At 38.8% G+C, this 17,500-nt stretch overlaps 2 protein-coding genes across 4 annotated transcripts in view; both read left to right on the top strand.

Annotated features, from left to right (window-relative positions):
* The window catches only part of LOC134180509 (piezo-type mechanosensitive ion channel component 1-like), a 16,171-nt gene extending 765 nt beyond the window's left edge, over positions 1 to 15,406 (top strand). The window contains exons 5-40 of one of the 3 annotated variants that reach the window (XM_062647678.1): positions 937 to 1,386; positions 2,858 to 3,041; positions 3,111 to 3,200; positions 3,302 to 3,331; positions 3,642 to 4,109; positions 4,565 to 4,679; positions 4,737 to 4,927; positions 5,236 to 5,411; positions 5,781 to 5,978; positions 6,095 to 6,323; positions 6,742 to 6,927; positions 6,985 to 7,053; positions 7,111 to 7,167; positions 7,601 to 7,747; positions 7,804 to 8,017; positions 8,078 to 8,203; positions 8,268 to 8,433; positions 8,498 to 8,519; positions 8,627 to 8,790; positions 8,850 to 8,907; positions 9,683 to 9,785; positions 10,340 to 10,505; positions 10,564 to 10,653; positions 10,716 to 10,768; positions 11,279 to 12,075; positions 12,400 to 12,632; positions 12,695 to 12,842; positions 12,906 to 13,114; positions 13,248 to 13,412; positions 13,473 to 13,620; positions 13,746 to 13,931; positions 13,993 to 14,085; positions 14,194 to 14,489; positions 14,552 to 14,637; positions 14,694 to 14,877; positions 14,933 to 15,406. In XM_062647678.1, coding sequence (XP_062503662.1) covers positions 937 to 1,386; positions 2,858 to 3,041; positions 3,111 to 3,200; positions 3,302 to 3,331; positions 3,642 to 4,109; positions 4,565 to 4,679; positions 4,737 to 4,927; positions 5,236 to 5,411; positions 5,781 to 5,978; positions 6,095 to 6,323; positions 6,742 to 6,927; positions 6,985 to 7,053; positions 7,111 to 7,167; positions 7,601 to 7,747; positions 7,804 to 8,017; positions 8,078 to 8,203; positions 8,268 to 8,433; positions 8,498 to 8,519; positions 8,627 to 8,790; positions 8,850 to 8,907; positions 9,683 to 9,785; positions 10,340 to 10,505; positions 10,564 to 10,653; positions 10,716 to 10,768; positions 11,279 to 12,075; positions 12,400 to 12,632; positions 12,695 to 12,842; positions 12,906 to 13,114; positions 13,248 to 13,412; positions 13,473 to 13,620; positions 13,746 to 13,931; positions 13,993 to 14,085; positions 14,194 to 14,489; positions 14,552 to 14,637; positions 14,694 to 14,877; positions 14,933 to 15,191 — 6,556 coding nt within the window. In that variant the 3' untranslated portion in view covers positions 15,192 to 15,406. The remainder of the gene's footprint in view (positions 1 to 936; positions 1,387 to 2,857; positions 3,042 to 3,110; positions 3,201 to 3,301; positions 3,332 to 3,641; positions 4,110 to 4,564; positions 4,680 to 4,736; positions 4,928 to 5,235; positions 5,412 to 5,780; positions 5,979 to 6,094; positions 6,324 to 6,741; positions 6,928 to 6,984; positions 7,054 to 7,110; positions 7,168 to 7,600; positions 7,748 to 7,803; positions 8,018 to 8,077; positions 8,204 to 8,267; positions 8,434 to 8,497; positions 8,520 to 8,626; positions 8,791 to 8,849; positions 8,908 to 9,682; positions 9,786 to 10,339; positions 10,506 to 10,563; positions 10,654 to 10,715; positions 10,769 to 11,278; positions 12,076 to 12,399; positions 12,633 to 12,694; positions 12,843 to 12,905; positions 13,115 to 13,247; positions 13,413 to 13,472; positions 13,621 to 13,745; positions 13,932 to 13,992; positions 14,086 to 14,193; positions 14,490 to 14,551; positions 14,638 to 14,693; positions 14,878 to 14,932) is intronic. The other 2 variants (XM_062647679.1, XM_062647681.1) reach the window with 2 other exon arrangements.
* Positions 15,407 to 16,071: 665 nt separating this feature from the next.
* LOC134180511 (glycogen phosphorylase, brain form-like) overlaps positions 16,072 to 17,500 on the top strand; it is an 11,032-nt gene continuing 9,603 nt past the window's right edge. Inside the window, exons 1-2 of the mRNA XM_062647682.1 lie at positions 16,072 to 16,362; positions 17,466 to 17,500. The exon at positions 17,466 to 17,500 is cut by the window's right edge and continues 67 nt beyond it. Of these exons, the coding sequence (XP_062503666.1) occupies positions 16,084 to 16,362; positions 17,466 to 17,500 (314 nt within the window). The 5' untranslated portion in view covers positions 16,072 to 16,083. The remainder of the gene's footprint in view (positions 16,363 to 17,465) is intronic.

The following is a 17,500-nucleotide window of genomic DNA, read 5'->3' as shown; positions in this document are numbered from 1 at the left end:
TGAAACTGTTAACATTATGTGACACCTAAATTTAGTATCATTGTGGTTTGGTTTAGAAAATGTACTTTGTTAGTACTTTTAGTTTTCTGTATGTAGCAAAATGCTTGATATAAATATTTATTGGTCAAACAGCTACGTGTCTTTGTTAAATCATATTGATGAGACTGACAACTGGTCTAAGTGATACCAACTAGAGTAGTGAAAGTGATGTCAATTCAATGTGCTCCAACTAGTTAATTACTTGCTAGGTTGTGATTGAAACCAGGGCAGCTGCTCTGAAACCAATATTGCATCAACTAAACTGTACAGTGACCTCTAATCTATGTACTTCTTAGCACCAAAACTTTGAAGTGTTTATCCATCATTTTGCAAGGAAAAATTGTTTTGTTTTAAGCTTTTCACTCTTGAGTAATTTTGATAATGAATAATGAAAGCCGCCAAAGATAGTTTCAGATGGAACTGCTAGAAGGGCAGGAGTTTAGTTTAATTTCAATGATTAACACTTAATTAATTAAGGAAGCATGTTTATTGTATACTTGATGATTTCAAATTAGAATCTACAACAGTGGTAATACGCTCTTAGTCTTTGTCGCTCATTAGTGAAGTAGTTAGAGCCAGACAATCGCTTACTTTCTGTCTCAGATTAGCTAGATTAGCAAATATTATGAGGAGCTACTTACTTGATAGCATGGAAAGTGGAGAATAAATAGATAAATAATTAATTAAATCATAATTGAGAGCGAACCTCATTTATATCTATTTACCACAGATGATGGTTTGCTTCATGTAGTATAAAGGACATTTGAGGTGGTTTTGAGTTTCTTGTTAATATTTTATGTGTTTACTTAGTGACTTTTCATGTAAGGTCATTTTTGCAGCTGGACTGTGGATACTGAAGATTGTCATTATTACTTAGTGTTGTGCGTGTTTGCTTAGGATGAATGAATTTGATTATAAAGACTTTCTTCGTTATCTTCTTCCTGATGTTGGTGTCTTTATTACTTGTCTGCTGGCAATCATACTTGGCCTAAAGGCTAGGAGGCAGCAGAGTGGTGAGCAGTCAAGAGATGCAGAAGGATGTCAAGACACTCAATCGAATCAACAATCCCACACGTTTGTTTCGAGAGTGATTTTAGCTCACAACATTCTCTTTTCTCTCAGTCTGTTTGTGGCTGCTGTTATTCTACCGTCAATCTTGACTGGCATGTACTTTCTTGTGTTGCTCACTATTGGAATTGTGTGGTCACTGTATCTTTCGTTTCCAACGATTCTTCACTGGACGAAGCTGTTAACTGTACTCTACTCTGCTCTACACTTGTTTGTAATGTACATTTACCAGTTTTATGCACTCCAAAATGAGTTTCCACCAGAAAGTAAATGGATGAGGTAAGAGTTTGCATCTTTGGCTTCGTTTTATTCTTGCGTAGACACCTGTTTTATGCACAATGTAATTGTTTATGTGCTTACGTTTCACTAACTGTCGAACCCATAATTTTATTGTGCATCGTTTGTTTTTATTTTTATTGTATTATGCAGCAATTTTGTCCGAACTATTTGACGTACAAATAAGATAAAATGCAACAAATGTGTTAGCATCTAGACATGTGCATTATTAGGTGGTAATCACGAGATGGTAAATGTTCACAGAACTAGCCACAGGAGAAATGGAATTATGTTAACAGTATGTGTTGAAATGTCGTGTAATGTTATTACCCACAATTGTGTTTCAATCTGTTACTTTAGTACAGACAATCATTCTGCAATCAGTCTCATGAATGTTCGTTACAAATAACTGCCACATTTCTATGTGAGAGATTTGTGAGACTGGACAGTTTTGACTAAACGTTTAAACTGTGGTAGAGTGGAACCTCGCTAATCCAAACAGCCCCATGCCAAGCCCTGTTCGGATTACCAAAAATGTTGAAACGTGTAGCCTTGGAGGTCCAGACCTTGCCTCGGACACCCAGACCACTGGTGCATTTACGTACCTCTACACAATTGTCATGTTTGTTGTAAAGGACACTGCTGCAACAACTACATGTTCTTCGAAATAATGTGACAATCAGGATTTAAAATAGTCAGATACATGCATTTGCTGGAAACTAGATAACCACAATTCGGATTAGCGAGGTTCGACTGTAGTGACAATCTTTGGTGCCACTAAATTTATTGTAAGAGCAACACTACTAGACATTTCGGAGGCCTTACAACCGTATTTGTTCACTTTAATATTCCACAAACAGAATGCTTTAGTCACATGGTTGCCGTGGCGGATCCAGAGTTTTTGAAAGGGGTAGGCACACTCTAGGGTACTGGCAATGTGACGTCACGAAAGAAAAAAACTGGACAGATCTATTATTAAACTAATACTGTTATCAATAATTAGTAATTAACAGTATTAACCAAACTTTGAAACAAGATCACATTACCAAGAGCTGGTAAATGTACATGACACATGATTAGTGAGCAGCAGTCTCCTCGGATAACAGTATGCAAGTCTATACGTTCTTGTGTACGCAGAGTAGAATAAGTGCATTGAGAACCTGCTCTGTGTCATCCCAGCTTTGCGATATTTAATTGAGTTACTTTCATGGCACAACTGCTTTCTTCTAGAGAAGTTGCCTATAGAGTGACCGTTGGTCACACAGTCTTTTCACAAACACGAAAAATGTTTATACAATGACTGCGTCTGAGTGTAGCCTTCTCCGTGTACTATACTTCCAGTCTCAAAAGGGGTAGGCGTGTGCCTGTTACGCCACTCCCTAGATTTGCTACTGGGTTTAACTAGTTATTAGTAAGGCACTATCATTCTGGGACATTTTGCAGTGGACATTATTCGTTTGTTGTGATATTTTAGATTGTTTGGACTAACTGACATCTCTAACGCTATCAGCTGTAATGACAATCATCCGTGGAAGTTTACGTCCGGTTCTCATGTCGAGTGGCGTGATTATGTCAGTCCTATTGCTGTTCTTCTTCTCTACTTTGTCACAACTTATGAAATCCACATCGTTCGTCTTGTCCCAACAGGCAAGCCTACGGTGAGGCTTTTATTTATGTTTGAAGTAACTAATTTCTTAGACTGTGGGGGACTTTATGGTTAATTGTAGAACAGTGACGACACTGCCGATCAGACGGATAGATGGTGGCTTAATCCCAAGAGCCGTCGTCGCCCACATAGCTCAGGACACACAAGCGCAGTATGTTGTGACAGTTACTTGAATTTCATGCTTCTTCTGCTTGTTGATTTCTTCGTATTACTTTTATTTGATGTTTATTTACTGCTTTTTGCTTTTTGCAGTCTGAAACTGAAACTAGTGAGACATTGGAGGTGCGATGTAATACTAACTTGCAATTAACTAAAACTAACTGACTGTATTGCTAACTGTATACTCTGCCTCACTGCCTTGCTCTTATTTGTGGACTGAAAGCGTGCACGTTTGTGCTTTTATGGTGTGCCAATGGTGTGGCCATTTGCAGATTAGTGGTCTATGTAACGTAGTCTTTGCCTGACAATAACTAACATTATGGCTTTCTTTAAAATCATTTACCAAGTAAACTGACTAACTTTGTTAGTATGGATCTTTCCGGACTTGTTGCTGTATTAATTGCTGGTTGCTGATGTTCTTATTGCGTTTTAGTTATTGGCTGGTTCGACTCCGAAACGTTACAGCTCTATGGAGGTCATGGCTGCTACTTCATCGAAAGAGATTGTGGACCAACCAGAAGATGAGACGGAAAGAACTGGCAGTGTCCGTGTAAGAGTAGAGGAAAGTGGCTGGTCAAAGTTTCACAAAATTTGTGGCATCATTTATATGCTGGCAATGGAAAACAGCTGGCATGTTGCTGTTATAGTGATGATTGCATGGAGCATCATTTTTATTTCTTGGATGACATTTGTGCTTCTTGTGTGGGCATGTGTCATCTGGATGCATAACCACTCTCGAATTTTGTGTCAGTACTCATCACCACTGGTGGTGTTGTATTCACTTGCCCTTGTCATTGGACAGTATGTCTACTCTCTTGATGGAATTAATGATCTTCATTTGTTAGACGATAAAGAACAGATTGGGTTCACATCGAAGTGGGCAAATCTGCTTCCTGTACAGGTACAGTGCATGCATGGCACAGGCACAAACTTGATAACATTTTGTGTCTTTGTGATCAGATGGTTTGTCTTGACTGCTTGCTTGCCTGCCTACTTGTCGGTTTTTGTGTCTGTTGTCTGTCTGCCTGTGTGTGCACGTGTGCGCGTGTGTGTGTGTGTGTGTGTGTGTGTGTGTGTGTGTGTGTGTGTACGTGTGGGCGTGTGTGTGTATGTGTGTGTGTGTGTGTGCACGTGTGGGCGTGCATGTGTGTGTGTGTGTGTGTGTGTGTGTGTGTGTGTGTGTGTGTGTGTGTGTGTGTGTGTGTGTGTGTTTCTGTTTGTCTCATTAGCCAGCCACCTGCTGTTAATGCTTTCATCTATCTGTGTTTGCAGTCCTGTTTAGATGCATGTTGTTTTTGTTGATTAATTTCTATTGTTTTGTCTAAATTGCAAATGATTTTAATCTCATTATTGTAGATAGTTTTTGTGTGGATATTTTGGCTGACACAGAGACAGTTCTTTTATGAAATGAAAAGCAAAAAGTCAGGCAAAGCTTCAACGATTACCTTAGCAGATTTGAGAAAGACTTTTAGTGAGCATACTTTGTGATTTCGTCATGTGCAAAGCGAATTGTATTGTTTTGTTCCAGCTTCAGCTGGTTCTACAAGCCCAGAGAAAGATTTCCTTGCTAACGCACTGGACTGGATAATAAAATTTATATATGAGTACTGGGTGCTCCTGTGCTTTGCAGTGTTCTTGCTTGTCAGTCTCACAGTTGAAGTTTCTGTCATGCGGTTTGTGTATATGGCATTCTTTCTACTGCTTCTTGGCTTTTTTCAGGTTTGATAATATTTTTGTTTGTTGTGTTTACGTACAAGTAATGAATGTCATAATAACAAATAATGCTTAACAAGGCTATTGAATCAAAGATTTTTGTGTCTTTTGTTTTGATGTAATCATGTTGTTTTAAAGTGCTTGCTCAGATTGTCCCAGAATGCTGTGGCTGAATTAGTTTTAGTGATGGCTGAATTTAGTTATTATGATTCTAAGCTGAAGGGCTTTATGTAATAGGACAGGAAAGAGCATCGTTGATACTGTTAGGGTTTAGTAGTTGATGTCTCACTGTGTGTTTGCTTTTTGTGTGTTAGCTTTCTCGGGCACTATACAAAATTATCATTACACCTATGTGGTGGTTGGTGGCAATCTACTCTCTACTGTTTGTCTGGATGCTGTATATTTTCCAACTTGATGTTGTGTATGATGAGTTGACAAAAGCTGCATATGGTGACAACATTACGCAGGCAGAAATTGACAATAAAACATTGTGAGTTGGCTGCTTAAACGCGTCTTGTCAGTTAGTTGGATTGAAATTTAATATATGGGAACTTTAAATGCATTAGATAGCTCGAGGAGACAGCTATGCCAACAAATATTGAAATGCTGTAGATAGGGGAGCCAGCAGATGGACCGACTGACAGACAGACAGGCTTGTGAATAGAGAGACAAGAGGATAAATGAGTAGATCAATAGGCAGCAAAATGTCTGAATCAATAACAAATTGAGAGACAAAGTGAAATGGACAATCAATACACTGACAGATAGGGTGAAGTTTCTAAATACGGAATTAGAAGTAGCATCGTTACATCTTAGAATTTGACGGACTAGCAATCTAAAATTGTTCTGTGGTGTTTAGGTTGTCTGATATTGGCTTGAAGAGATTTGATAGTGGCGAGCTTTTTGTCAACATGTTGACTCCTACTGTTGCCCTCATCGTTGTCATATTGCAGTTGAAGTACTTTCATCGACGAGTTAGAGGCCAGCCAGTGCAAGAGGCCAAGCCGGAGGATTCTCAGATAGAAGATTTGTCACGAAAAAAAACAACTCCAACTATGTACTTACTGTTGTTAATTAAATTGGGTGTCAAATGATTTTCTATGCATCTGTTCTTATTCTTTTTATTGTAAGCTGTTGTACTAGTATTTGAAGTGCAAATGTTTTGAATTTTAGAGCACCAGAAACCACTCAGGAGGCTTCTGTTCAAGCATCAGCAGACCTGAAGGATGACGGAAGTTTGCAGGAAGAGGAACCTGAACTTACACACCAAAATTTGCGATGGCTGTTTTGGAATGCACTCAGTCGTTTTGTTGTTAGACTGACAGCGGTGGTACTTCGTATTCTTGAGCTGTATTTGTCATCAGGCCTTCTGTTATGTATTTTCATTGTGGCAATCCAGCAGGTTAGTGTTAGGAGAATTGGAGAATGGTGGTCAGTTTGTTGCTGTAAATCAAATACGTATGTTCAAAACAAAAGGTTTTGAAAATTGAGGAACTGACAGTTTTGTAAGAGACTTAGTTTGGAAGAGACTTAGTTTGGAAGAAGCCACAAGAACAAGCAGAGAAATTCAAATTCATGTAGTTGCTATTGATAGAATTGCAGTGGACTGCCTGATTATCTCTTTCTGTACTATATGTGTATAACGAGGGTACTAGTATAGTCTGATGTATGCAGCCTTAGCATGAGACACTACAGTGTAGGAGGAATACCGTACATGTGCTAAAATTTGAGTACATAGACTGTGTGATATGCTATGCTTAGATACCAGTTTTATTTAACTTGTAGCTGATATTGCTATTTGTGTTATTGTGTGTACGTAGGTCAGTGCTATCGAACTTCCGGTCGTCATTATAATATGTTTCTGCATCATGACAACGGGGTTTCGGAAACTATTCTATTTCTGTTTCATGGTCTGGACATCTTTGACCATCACTGCTAAAATGCTTTATCAGCTGAACTTTGTTGAAGTGGATAATAAGAAGTATAGTTGTGGCAATGTGTCTTTTGTAAGTTTTAGCACAACTACAGTAGTATGGTAGTAGACGTGGATTTGGTTGTTTCAGACAAATGGAATGGTTCTGGCCGAATGGTTTGGACTTAAGAAAGTATCATGTATTGGGTGTTATATTGCAGTGAGTTGTGCACAGCGTTTTGTTTCCGTTTGCCGTTGTTTTATTCTTGTTGTGCAGGGCTACATAGTGATTGTGGTGCTAATAGCTTTGGTAGTCACTGTACAGCGACATCAGGTATGATGGAGTAAACTGGATAACTTTACAACACATGTAACTTGTTTGTGGTCTGAACTTGTAATCTACAGCTAATGTTAAGTGATGTTTAAGTGTTGTTGTACTGTTCATATAACAGTGATAGTGCCCGAGTGGCAAGGCTGCTTGGATTAGAAGGCTGTATTGAAAGTAGTGGGCATTGTTCCAGTAGGAATAAGTGTTATCGAATATATTAAATTGTAGACAGAAGAGAGGCAAAAGAAGAAGGAAAGGAAGGGAGGGCAGAGAACGAAGAGAGGATGAAAGGAATGGCAGATTGTGAATACTAGTACTAGAAGGACTGACTATACAAGAATTGATGAATGCATTAGTTAGGGAAACTTTATGCACAAATGCAGATCGTTTGCTCTAGATGTATATAATATTGATTATTAAATTATTTTGCTTACTTTAGAATGATAGTTCACAAACTAAACCTGCTGCTGAATTACCAGAAGAGCGAGCTCTATTTCTTCAAGTAACACGGGTGGAAACTGACAATGACCTTACTTCAGCATTCAAATATCTGGTTAACAATTTTTTTGATATGTTTGGGATGAAGGTGAGTGTGCAGGCAGTTTGTGGTGTTGCAGAATTTAATGCTAACGTTTTGTGCAGCTGTGTTTTCTAGCTTTTGCCATTGTTGGAGCTGTTCGTCTAGATGTATATGGACTGTTTTACTGCCTCCTGCTTGCTCTACTTTTAGTAGTCTCAAATCCTTGTCGTCGAATACTATGGCCGGTTGTCACCATCATTGTTTCAATATGCTTATGGGTGGAGTATGCACTCTTAGTTGGAATGCCACCTATTATGTGTCACTTTTACGAGAAGAGTATGTTCTACAGTTGGAAGAAAATTGTCTAGATTAGGTGTAAGGTATATTTCTGTCCAGATTATCCATGGATTCCATCTCAGAAAAACATTGGTCTTTTGGGCTGGCTCTATCTTCCTGTGTTTCGTCCATCTCTGGAGCAGAGACTTAGAAGTCTGCATCCGCTGAGCAAGTGGTTTCTTGTAGGTAGGTTGAATTGTGTTGTATAGATTTCCATGTTTTGTTCAACACTATTTGGACTGTGTTGCAGGAGATTTTGTGCTGCTCCTGCTATTAGGTTTTCAATGGGCTTTATATCGTTGGAAAGAAAGACAACACACTACTTCACCTTCTAAGTTGTTGGACCCCAGTACTGCCAAATCAAGCTATGAACCTCCAGACTTTACATTTCCTGATACAAAATCCTCATGGCAGAGGTTATGGATTTTCTAGCTTTACTACTTTGTTGTGTTATATTAACTATGATTTGTGGTCTTGCAGGCTGTGGCTGGATTATGTGAAAGTAAGGTTGTATTTCTTGCATGACATGTAACAGTGGTCTGCATCGCATGTTATTTCAGCAGAGACTTTTACTGGCCATGTGACTAACTCAATGTTGTACCTCATTAGATTGTGATTTTCAAGTATGCGTATTGGTTTACTGTGTTGATGATTTTTTTGACGGGAGTCAATCGGATCAGTGTCTTCTGTCTTGGCTACATTCTTTTTGCATTCATTATTCTTTGGATTGGACAAAAGCAACTCACTTTCAGTGAAAAGTCGTTACGTTTATTGTGAGCCACAAATGCAAGATTCATTGAGCGACAGATCATGTTTACGTTTTCTGTTTTAGATGGAACTGTGTACTGTTGTACAATATGTTGGTAATAATTGCCAAAGTGGCATTACAGGTTAGATACTTTCTGATGCTCAAATCATTGAAATGAACTTCTACTGATAATATTACATTTCTTTTGCCTTTTTATTGGCTTTGGTTTGCTTGTTTGTTTAATTAATTGTTTGTGGACAAGATTACTAAAAGTGTGTGGATTGATTTTGATGAAATTTGGTTGGATGATAGAACTTTGATAAAAGAACAGTTTTGGGGAATAATCCGAATTAGGGTCCCCTTTTGAGGTGTTGGCTCTGCTTAAAACTTTTAATAAGAAATTTCTGTGAGAATTTGACAGTGATGATGGTGTTTTTGACTGTAGAGATGTTAAGTTTCAACTTGCATGTTTATGTATGTGACCCAATTCGGTACTAGGTAGAAACTACATGTAATGTATGACATACAGTATATGCTGTATGATTAAGTACTAGTCTATTAAAACTTGTTTAGTTAAGCAAATGTTTTGTCATACTAATAGGATTTTCAACTTACAAAGACTGGTGCATTGCTTCTACATTAAAGAAATAAATAAAAATTGAATTACAAATACTGATAGTATAGGCAGTTATCAGCTGGTTATTTGGTACATTAGGTAGCAAGAACATAATGACGGTGACTGTTAAACTAGTAATACTACGTTTGTTACTCCTAAGTCATGCTCGGGAGCATGAAACATGGTGAGTTTAAAGTGTGGTTGCATGGTCTCTTGTTGCTTGATAGTTTAGTATTTGGTGTGCGTTTAAGGATGGTGATCTTGTAGTCTTGTATTTAGGGGTAGTTTGTCTGTTTTGCAGGAGCTGGCATGTGTACACAGTAACGTTGTACCTTGTGGTCTTGTTAAACTCTTCAATATCGTGTGCCTCAATAGACATCTTTATCAAAAGGATCTTGGCATAAGTAAGACGTGATTGTTTTTAGAACCTTTTTATATACAAAGGACTTGTTTGAATACTGCATTCCAAGGAATCTCAAATATGTATGTAGTGAGATTGACTAACATTGAGTGGAGAGATAGATAAGTATTATTATTATCAAATGTACAGAAATGGTACACTGTAGGGACTCGAAGACAGACAGACAGAGGGACTCGAAGACAGACAGACAGATAGACAGACAGACAGAGTCTAGCTTCCTTTGGGCCTTGGAAATATGTTTAGAAAATGTATTTGACTTTTGAGAACACTATTAGCGATCTGTAGTTTGCATTTCATTGTAATAGCTGTGATTTATGAAAATATACTACCATTGACAGACAGACAGACAGACAGACAGACAGACAGACAAACAAATGAGTGGACGGATGGATGGACACACAGACACAGACAGGGACTAGGCAAACAAGACAAGTCAGTATTAGGACAGTGGATAAGAGTAATTCAATGGAGTAAAGATACGTAAAGTAGATTTGAGTTTGTCTTTGTTTCCTGATTACTTGCTTTTGTAACTTCTAGCCTTAGAATTTGGGACGTGTAAATCAGGCATAGATATAGACAGTACGGGTCTTGCTCTGGACGTAGCATCATTTGGCTTTATTCTTATTCAACGATACATATTTCAAACTCAATACTTTCATCTTATTCAAAAAGAAGTGCGCTGGTACATATCCAACTTGAAAACGTACTATTTACTTTTTTGCAGATTGTATGTTATATTAAGTCACTTGTCATGTTGTTAGTGGAGCTATTATGGTAACTCAAGCAACTAGATATATGCGAAATAAACTGAAGGCTGCCGAGGAGGAAAGAAATGAAATTATTAGAGCTCAGTAAAATTATTTGTTGTTGTTTTGATGACAATATGATGCCTAAGATGTGACATTGATTGTAGTGTGGAAAAATTGAAACAAGATCACCAGATATTTCAGTTTCTGTATGCAGGAAGTAAGTAAATTTGTGTGTTTATGTGGTGGTAATGTTCATTGTTGAATGCAATGTGTGGGTTAAGTTTAGTTTGCATGTTCCTCTGGACTAGCTGATGCAGTACCTTATCGGTTGCAGCTGTTTAGTGTCTAGTTATGATTAATAATGCATTTGTCCAGCAGTAAAGTATAGTCACTTGTTTCGGTGCATTTTGGCAATTTGTAGGTGGTAGTATAACTTTGAGGCAATCAAGGGAATTTTGTTTCACACAGCATAAATAGAAATCATTTCAAACGTTTGTGTTTTTCAATCTACGTCATTAAATACAAGATGTAATACATAACTTGGATATAAGTACATTGCAAAGCTTTTGATTGCCTCATTTATACAGTGTACCACAGCAATGAGCCTGTACAACTTTGTAATATACTGTAACTTGTATTTATTCTTGTTTTTTTTGTGGTGGTGTCTTATATTGCTACATTATTTTAGGTTATCAATTTTGCTAATTAATGCTACTCTATGTTTTAGCTAAACTTGTTGATGGAATAACAGAAGCAGACCACCCCTCTTTGACAGATAAGGATACAATCGATCCAGCTTTAGCAGCTGCAATTGACAAAGAATCTTTGCAGTCGGAGCCTGCAGATACAAAAGAAGTCAATGTTGATATTGATCCAACATCAGACTTGAGCACTTTGCAGAAGATTAAACTAACTTTGCTGGATGTTGTAGAACAACTAACACTCTGGCTGCAGAGTGTGTCAGCATCATATAGAGCTGTAACGATTACTTTGGAAGACATGCGCAAGAAGGAGGCTGAACAACAGAATGGTGTTGAAAGGTCGTCAATGGAGGAAATCAGTGAAGAAGTGGGTAGACCAATATTTAAATCTGAAAATGAAGAACCAAAGTCACTCATTGATGAATTTTTGCAATCTGATATTGAACATCCTGATAATGCAGAAAGAGCCAAGAAGCTTCGTGAAAAACTGAAGGATGGATTAGTGAATGTCACATCTCACTTTACAAAGTTGGTCAAATCTCTATACTATGCCATTGTGTCACGCACTGACCTTATATGCTACCTTATCATGATCATTAACTTCACAGTACAGGGAAATGCTCTTTCACTTCCGTTGCCTCTTTTTGTATTTTTCTGGGGCTTGCTGTCTGTGCCACGACCAAGCAAGACATTCTGGATAGTCGTGGAGCTCTATGTCATGATTCTTATTGTTATTCGTTACATTTGTCAAAGTACTCTGATTCCATTGAAAGAATCAGATGGGAAGCCATTGAAATGGACTACTTATGTTGGAATAGAGCAGGTACGCTGAGCATACTTAGTTTGTTTTTGTTTTGTGTGTGTGTGTGTGTGTGTGTGTGTGTGTGTGTGTGTGTGTGTGTGTGTGTGTGTGTGTGTGTTGATGACTTCACACTTTTACTATTTGTTGTGCTGTTGTAGTTGTTATCTTCTTATTGAATTTATAAGCAGCTTTGCTGTTGTTGACAAGCTAATTAGTTCAAATTGACTGTCATGTAGGTTGGAGTAGGAAACCCAATTAATTTGTTGTGGCGAGAACTTTGAATTGATATTTTTAATCTCTTATGTAAGGAATTTGTAATGAATCTGAATCTGTTGTCAATTCTAGGGGGGGGATTTTACAGCTCGGTCAATAGCTGATTTTGCTGTGTTGTGGGCTGTTGCAATCCACATTGCTAAACTGCAGCTGAGGGGTTTGTGGCTTGGTAGTGAAGATCAGACTGCTACGGATGGTCTACGTGAAGACAGTATTGTTGTTGATGATGATGATGACGATGATAGTGACGATGGTAATGAGGCAAGTGTTGCTGAATCAGGCAAGGACACAAAGAAAAACCCTTGGCAAGTCATCATGCGTAGGCTAATTGCTGCAACATATATAATCAATGTAGTTTTGATTGCAGCTCATCCTTCTTGCACGTAGTGCGTGTGTTTTTTCATCGTGCAGTTTCAAATGACTGTAGTTCTGGATGGCGAGACTACTACACACTCATGTTTTTGGTTGAGGTGCTTTGTTTTGTTATTACAGTATTTGGCTGGTCATCGTTTGGGGTGAGAGTTTGGATGTAGTAGATGTTCTGTTACCATCAAGTGCATTCTATTTTTCTGCTGCAGCAAGCAAGTGAAAATGTAGCAAGCTATCTCGAACAAAACTACATCCCTGTTCCCTTTATTGCTATGCTTATTGTGCAGTTCTTGCTGCTATTGGTAGATCGATTGCTGTATCGTTCTGGTTGGGCATTTGGCAAGCTCATCTTGAATTTTGCTGTGGTGATCGTGGTTCATATTTGGGTGTTCTTGATTCTGCCATTGGTAACTAAGAGGTGCGTGCGCGTGCGCACACACACACACACACACACACACACACACACACAACTAGTTGGCATCTTAATTGTGTTGCTTTAAGTTAAGGCTAATCACATTTTGTAGTTATTTAATTATGTGTGGTTATTGTAGGTCGTTCGTCGGGAATACAGTAGTCCAGACATGGTATTTTTTCAAGTGCATGTATATGGGTTTGTCATCTGCTCAGATAGCAGCAGGCTATCCTCCTCGTCGAAGTGGAAATTTTCTTATGGACACTAAGAGATACCCAGTGAGCAAGGGTCGGGTTATTCAAGTGTAAGAATATGTCACCTTGGGTGTAACATTGGACATTTTTAATTCACGACGTTGTAACAGATTATTTGTCCTTCCATTTTACACTGAACTTCGGGAGCTGATGGACTGGTGTGTTGCTAACACAACACTGGAGATTATGCAGTGGTTAAAGGTGCAGGATATATGGTATGAAATGTTTTTGGTCAAGTGCAAGAGAGTACGAGAAGAGGTAGGACATATTTTACATTGTAAGTTGTGTACTAAGATTTGCTTGAGTGTATATGCAATTGTTGTTAATACGAACTTGTTTGCTACATAATTGTCTGAGCTACGCCAATTATGTTTTGTCTGTAGCTCAACCCTCGAACTATGGGAGACAGGCAACCTCCAATCACAAAGTTTATCATTGGGACAGTATTGATCTTGGTTCTTGTTATCGTCCTTTGGTTTCCCTTGTTATGGATCTCTCTTGTCAATTCGTCAGCTGTAGCCAATCGTCCAACTGAAGTCTCGGTGGAATTAAGTCTTGCAGGTTATGAGGTTGTATACATGATTGTGAAAGTTAGTAGTGTGTGCATATAAACATAGCTATTGATTTTAGCCACTGTTTCGTTTCACTGCTAACGATCAAAATATTCACACACTGAATAGTGATCAGTACAACTTATTGAAGAATCGCTACAGCAGCAGTGATGTAGGTGCACATCAGTTGGCATGAAGTGTGTGCTAGTGACTGTTATTTTTGTATTTCGAGCAATGTGTGAAATTTTATTGAGAGTTGACACAAAGTGTTATTGTTTAGGAACAGAAGGCTATGTTTACTCGATACAAGAAGGGAGATATTTCTCGCATTCTTATTCCTAACGGGTCTGGTTCTTTGTGGATCATCAGTCCTCCTACTCGTAAACTATTAGCTAACACGCTGGCAAATTCAACTTCGATTGTCAACTTGGATTTTCAATGGTCAATTACAAGGAATCCACCCACTGGATTGATTGCTCAAGTTGTTAACGGAAAGCGCAACATCTCATATGACGAGGGGAATTCTACTCGGATAGCCATTGCAGATATGCTGTTGAATGACTCTCGGATTGTTGCGTGAGCTTAGTATTTATTTCTCAGGTACATGTTGTAAACTAGTGAATCTTTTGTTGGTGTAGGGAATTGCCGAACCTTTTTCCTGTGTTTATCAGTGCACCAGCAAACAAGAAGTCTATACAATTGAGTGCATTTAAGAATATGAACAGTATGTAACATAGTATGAGTGTTGTTGTTGTGGAAGTTGAAGTTGTTTTTGCTTAGCTTCTTGGGCAAACTGTTCACTGTCATTAAACAGTAGCACAGAGAAAGAATGGTGGAATCTCATGCAGACTTCTGAACACGTACTACCTGATCTACCTGGATCTAGGGATGCCCATGCATTGGAAATTATCATCTTTAGTGAACCAGTTGCTCCACCTGTCTTTTCTTTCTTTGCCGGAAGCTCGTAATGTTTTTGCATCATTATAACTTGTTGAAACTGGTTTAGTTTTGTGTTTCAGAGTTATTGGTTTGTATATTTCTATTGTGCTGGTAATTGGCCAGTTCTTGAAGGGTTTCACCAAAGGCATCTCTCACAAGATAATTTATGAAGATGTTCCTGAGCCAGCAGATATCGTTCGTCTCTGTGAAGACATCTTTTTGGTTCGTGAATTTGGTCCAGAAGGTTTGCAACTTGAAGAAATGCTTGTAGGCAAACTATTCTTTCTGTATCGATCTCCTGAACGATTGATAGAATGGACAAGGATTAGGCAGCAATAGGATGCTTACACTGGAGTTACAATTTTTGGATTATGCAGGAATGATTGAACACTTGGTGCTTATAGTTTATTGCTTATACATTAATTAGAATGAGAATCTTGATTATGCACCAAGAATATTGGTTGGGTGCTCTAGAGGGAATTGTATTTCACCGCTGATGTTCTAGCTTCTAACAGTGAAAACTTATCAAATACCATGAAACTATCAATGGTTTAGTTGAGTGAAGTTACGAAATGTACTGCCAGTTTTGCTGGTTCTGGTGCTTTGTTGTCGTAGACACCAACTGTCTGATATTATGACACTACAGTATCTGTGTTGTTCTAGGCAAGTCTTATAATGTGTATATTGTGCGTACAAACAACTGCAGTTATTTGTCTGTTACATGTGAAAACACTTGCTGAAGCAATCAAGAAGCTTGCCAAATATGTATGTCTGAATAGGTTGTAACACATTATTTACTGGTATTCTCTGCTGCTTGTTATGTGCACAGTGACTGTGTTCACTTGCTGCTGCTGCTGCTGCTGCTGTTGTTGTTGTGTTGTTGTTGTTTATGTTCAACCTGATTAGTCTAGACTGTTTGTTGTAACACTTTGCAAACAATAACTGATTGTGAATCTTGTGTCTTTTTCCTCTGGATCCATGTACATGTTCAACAGATTTAAAATCTCAAAAAGAACTAGGAGTTACCTAGAGGGTAGAGTTTACTTATACAGTGAGAAGGAATTGTTGCTGTTACTGGTAGAGAACCTTCCACTTGTATTGTACACTACAGTACGGTACGTACGCGTTTTGTTCAATGCAATCACAGCCATATGATAGGCTTAGCCTCGGAGTCCTTGTAATTTGTGCGCACGCGCAAATTTTTGCCGGTTGACCCATTTCAGTTATTATCATGGCGGAAGCTGCTGCGCCCGTGGAGAAGGCCGACCGCACTCTACAGCGCACGGACAGCTTTCGACGCAAGCAGATATCGATGCGTTGCATCCCGGAATTGGAAAGCGTGGCCGCTGTGACGCGTTCATTCAACCGCCATCTTCACTACACGCTCGTCAAAGACAGGAATGTCGCCACGGCTCGAGACTACTACCTGACACTGAGCCACGTCGTGCGCGACCAGCTGGTCGGCAAATGGATTCGAACGCAGCAGTCGTATTACGAAAAAGACCCAAAGGTAAGGGAACATTTCATGCGTGTGAGCATTCTCAGCTTGATTTGTGAATAATAGCACTAGTTTGTGTTTCTGGAGATAGCTATGAGATTGATAGACAGCGTGAGAATTTTGTAGAATTTTTCTAATTTTAGTTATAGAGCACAGTGCTTGCATGTGTTAATTATGTGGCGGTGACTCCTGCTGGTCTGTCTTCAATATTTGGAGGCCGCAGCTGTGCTGCATTGTTCAACAGGTCATCAACAACTGGAGCTGTCAGTTGAAGAGTGATAATACAGAATGTAGACAGTTGTAGAGCTGCGAATTGGATAGTCGTTTGCCTACACTACACCATCGATATGCATACTATACTGTCTAGAGCTATAGACTGCACTATACCGGTTTGTTCAGGAAGCGTTTGTGTTTGACGTGCAGCTTGTTGCTACTGCGGTGTACGTTGTACGTTAAATAGTAAAGAGGACTGAAATGGAAAGGTAGTAGACAGAGTGAGGCCCGCAAACTTCAAGGTGTGCCAGAAAACTCCACCCACAAGGAACGTTTGACGTTAATTTATGATTGACTGCATTCAAATGAGCATTAAATACATGACGTTCTTCATTTCTGGCTGAAGGTCCTCTTGTTGGGGTAGCAAAATTCACAACAGTTCACTGTGTATGGGGACAAGAATTCCCGTATTGTATTGATTAGCAATGTCAGTCAATGTCCTGGAAGGTATTGTGATGTCTGCCAGTTGGTGTACTGATTTTTGGATGTCACAGCAGACCAATAGCAGTATAAATCAAGCAACGGATATAATGTCAAAAAGTCTTGATGACAATGGGTGCAAGTAACTGGATTCTAGTAGGTATAGCATTAACTAGCAATTGAGACAGCTCTGGAGTCCTCAGAAATTAACTGTGAATTGTTCGTTCGGGTTCTACAACTGGTTTTATACATGCTCAGTGTGTGTGTGTGTGTGTGTGTGTGTGTGTGTGTGTGTGTGTGTGTGTGTGTGTGTGTGGATGTTTTTGCTACAATTTAAGGCATGTTTAGACTGGCATTGCTATGTAGTCCTAAAACTTTGTGTTAACACTATCGTGTTTCAAGTCCTGTTCAATAATGTGTAGAGGATCTACTACTTGTCACTTGAGTATTACATGGG

Source organism: Corticium candelabrum, chromosome 5 (genome assembly GCF_963422355.1).
Source record: "Corticium candelabrum chromosome 5, ooCorCand1.1, whole genome shotgun sequence".
Taxonomy (NCBI): Eukaryota; Metazoa; Porifera; class Homoscleromorpha; order Homosclerophorida; family Plakinidae; genus Corticium; species Corticium candelabrum.
The sequence above is the reverse complement of the archived record's forward strand: the minus strand, read 5'-3'. Positions and strand labels throughout refer to the sequence as shown.